General features: G+C 36.9%; 1 protein-coding gene across 1 annotated transcript; it reads left to right on the top strand.

Moving 5' to 3' along the window:
- On the top strand, positions 1–2,398 carry snrpd3l (small nuclear ribonucleoprotein D3 polypeptide, like). Its single transcript, XM_085358116.1, has 4 exons — positions 1–89; positions 805–945; positions 1,597–1,789; positions 2,244–2,398. Exons 2-4 carry the CDS (start codon positions 820–822, stop codon positions 2,306–2,308), a joined length of 384 nt encoding a protein of 127 aa, XP_085214242.1. The 5' UTR covers positions 1–89; positions 805–819; the 3' UTR covers positions 2,309–2,398.
- The last annotated feature ends 1,593 nt before the right edge of the window (positions 2,399–3,991 follow it).

Below are 3,991 nucleotides of genomic sequence, written 5' to 3'. Positions count from 1 at the left end.
TCAAAAGGTAGGGAACCGCGTCTGGCGCACGTTGCAACGTCAAACGAAGAAGCAATAACAAAGAAACTAGCTTTTACGATAGACTCCAGGTAAGAAACAAAAATACTCGTAATTCAACTGAGACCGTAATTTTTTTTCCGTGCTCATTAGCAGCGTTGTTTGTTTCTTGGACGTTTGAATCAAGCGCGTTCATTCAGGAGCCAATATGGCTCCGTCTATTTGCCGAACTAATAACTTGTTACTGCAATAAAGAGGCAAACGTTAATGTTGAAATCGTATTTGTGTAATTTTAAGTTTGGTTTGTTACACATGGCATTAATTGGATTACATTATTGTATGCAACCAGGATATATTATTGTACATTAGCCTAGCTCGCTAATGAAGGCTAATTCCTCTCGCAGCTTCGATATTCAATGATTTGACTGAGAGATTCGCTTTATTGATCAGAAGTTAACTGTAGCCTGCTTATCCCATCTTAACGAGGGTCACTGATTGTTATATATCAACTCCCAGCAACTCTTTAAACGGTATAAGAGAGCTGATTGTCGTTACACAGGCAGTACTCGAGTGAAAAATAAATTGGCGAGGATAATGTGTGGACAAGTGATTGCTTCCCTGGTGTTTCTGTAACTAAACGCATCCCAAAATTAACAAGCCAGTTAACTGTAACCAAACTTTATGGCTAAATATAATTTTGAGTCTGATGTTTGATGGTAAAAAAATAAAATAAAATGCGTTTGCAGGAGCTTACAGCCTATGAATGTGCACAGTGTAACATTTCTTCTGCTAAATTTTGTTTTCCAGAAACATTCTTGAAAAATGTCCATCGGCGTTCCAATCAAGGTCCTGCATGAGGCAGAAGGACACATTGTGACCTGTGAGACCAACACTGGAGAGGTTTACAGAGGCAAGCTGATTGAAGCAGAGGACAACATGAACTGCCAGGTCAGTACATGATAAAGAGTGTAAAGTGAATGTGGATGGTGTTGCTCCTCCCTCCTGGGGTCCCATCAACCAAAGTGTTGGTACTGTATTGTTTTTATGGTTTTTTTTTTTCTTTTCTGCCTTCATTAGAGTAATCAACAGTTTAGTCTTTAATAGGCTGCTCGATAATTTGAACAAGTTTTGTTTACTTTATTTTCAGGTACATGCCCATAAATGGCGTAATGTCTTGTGTGGCAAAACAGATAGAAAAGCTTAATGAGGCTCAAAGGAATTTTCATTACAAATAATAGTGTCTTTGTTCTGTGTCTCTCTGTTCTGAATGTTCAATTTGTGGTGTTTTTATTTTAATTATAACATTTATTTCTGTTTTTTTGTGTTTTATTTTTTTCCCCATAGTTGTTTAAAGGTTTCCAAGCTTTCCACCTGTTGGTGTCAAATTAAGAGTGAATTGTGCTAATCAAGTACTGGAGACCCCAATCTGGTAGCTGCATTAGTAAAAGCCAGTTAATTAAAAATCGGTCCCGGATCAGATGGTAAAAAACGGTTCCTTTTATGGCTTTGTAAAGTTTAGATAACTACTGTTGATTTGAATAAAACACTAAAGAGCAGTTTGATTACATTTGTTGAAAGAATGATCTTTGTTTCTTACAGATGTCTAATATCACAGTGACTTATCGGGATGGCCGCGTGGCACAGCTGGAGCAAGTTTACATCCGTGGCAGCAAAATCCGCTTTCTGATTTTACCCGATATGTTAAAAAATGCTCCTATGCTGAAGAGTATGAAGAATAAGAACCAGGGATCTGGTGCAGGAAGGGGCAAGGCAGCTATTCTTAAAGCACAAGGTGAGTGAAAATTTGCAGTAGATTGATACACCTGTCAAGTATGTTCAGTAGTGGGCGCAACTGATGGTGATTTTATACTCATTGCATACATTGATTGCCTTTTTGTGTTTGTGCAGCATAACTAAATCCTACCATGAGAAAAGTGCTTTCTGTCCAGTGTTGCTCTGTTCCTTGTTTAATAAGTACAGTCTTGTCATAGGTGTGGGGATCTGTCAAAAACACTGATTTAAATGTTTCATTGTTGTTCAATTTGTCTTCACATCCCCTTTAAGATGGAACTGATATTTTGCCAAGTGGGTGTTAAGGATACAAAATTAGACTTCACTGTACTTCTCGCAACCAAAGTACTGAATGTATTATTAAAGTTACTGAACCGTTGGTGTATTTCTGATTCAGTGAGGTACTCTACGTTAAAAACTGATAGTATGCCATCTTTGTTTTTTGTGCTCTCCAGTGGCTGCAAGAGGACGAGGGCGTGGTGGAATGGGAAGGGGAAACATCTTCCAGAAGAGGCGATAATTGCTCCAGCTACATTAACATTTTTGCATTGTATAGTTTTTGTTTTCCCCTTGAATTTGATACGTTGGATATCATTTGAAATCTCGTACTTTGCAGTCTGTTGCTTTAATTTCTTTTAATTAAAATAAAACTTTTTCAATTTGATGTGTCCTGATGTTTTTGTTCTGTTTTTCTTTTCCCATTTACAAGAGATTCACTTGTGCCACCTGCCTTTTTTTCAAATGTATTTAATAAGTAATGTACTAGGAATGCGGTGTTTAGCCTTATCCAAGTAGTTTCAGTGTTAACCCTGGGTTTTCTGTACTATAAAAGGTTACCTGAGTATGTTGCCTTCTGCTGTGGACCAGATAAAATCGGGCATAAAATCACCACATACTAACCAATCAATTCTTTGGAAACTAATTTTACTAGTCCCAGAGGAGTCCTTGGCCCTCTGCAGATGGCAGCATTTAATGGATTTCAGCACCATACAGTCTTTTTCCCCATAGTAGGCATCAGTAGTAAGTACGGCATTGATTCTTAAATGCTACCTCTTTTGTGTTGGCTGCAGACAACTTTTTTTTTTTTTTTTTTTTTTTCAACAGCTTTATTGCTCTTTGAGCATTAATATAGAACCATAAAACAGGATGGCTGTACTATAGTTGCTAACCTTGCATAAAATGTGCATGTAGCCTAAGCCTACATATGAATTTTTTTTATTTATTTTTTTGCTTACTCTGCATCTAAAAAGGCCAAGTAAAACCCCTTTAAACATTAATGAAATGCTCAATTATAATCCATGAGATTCTCCCCTGTTTCGATACTAGAAATGTGATATTCATAAGTCTGTTATCTCGCATATCATTTTCAAGTGTTGTTAACCAAAACACTCAAAGTGCTCACACATTTATGCAGAGCCTTTAATACTTAACTACTGTATAGCGCTTCTTGTTTCAGAAACTGACTGCTGATTCCAGTCTGCGTTCTGTGTTTAATATCTTAAATTTTTTTTTTTTTAGTTTTATCTTCATCTCTTTCATGTGAATGGGCAGAACCCTGGATTACTTGACACCAGCTTTGTGTTAGAGGGATTGTTTATCACATTTTTTTATGCATAAGTGTACCCTTTAAAAAAAACAAACAAACCCACAATGTTTTGGATTGTAAATTAACTAGTTATGACCATGAATCATCATTCAGGATTTCTAAGTCTGAAATTTGCAACAAAATTTACCTTTTTCCCCTAGTTTTCCTGAATTGTTTTAAATTAAATCAAAAATCTAGAGAGCATTTTATACCAAATGCAGAGCAAGCAAGATCTGTTACAATAATATACAGTATGTACTGTGGAGACAGTGCAGGAAGCTCAATGATTTAAAGATAATGGCTATCAGATGCAAAACCACATAGACACAAAGGACGTGTAATGAGAGTGGCTTGGCTGTAGTGTCCTGGTAGCCATCACAGCCATCCTAAATATAATAGTCTTATTATGTTAGACCTCTAAATAAAATGTGCCCATCATTAAAGAGCCAAGGCCAGTTTATTTTACTAGGTCCAACTCTCCAGTACACCACAAGATGGTGCCACTAGGTCATAAAGCAGTTGAGGCAGAAACGACCAGGAACCGTGAATGTTATATTTAAAACTCGTGAAATAAAAGAAGGCAAAAGGGCATCGTAGCCTTCAGCGGAAGTAGCTTAG

This window comes from Diplotaxodon limnothrissa, linkage group LG7 (assembly GCF_057381915.1).
Source record: "Diplotaxodon limnothrissa isolate DT_005_m linkage group LG7, D_limnothrissa_male_GT1.1, whole genome shotgun sequence".
Taxonomy (NCBI): Eukaryota; Metazoa; Chordata; class Actinopteri; order Cichliformes; family Cichlidae; genus Diplotaxodon; species Diplotaxodon limnothrissa.
The sequence above is the reverse complement of the archived record's forward strand: the minus strand, read 5'-3'. Positions and strand labels throughout refer to the sequence as shown.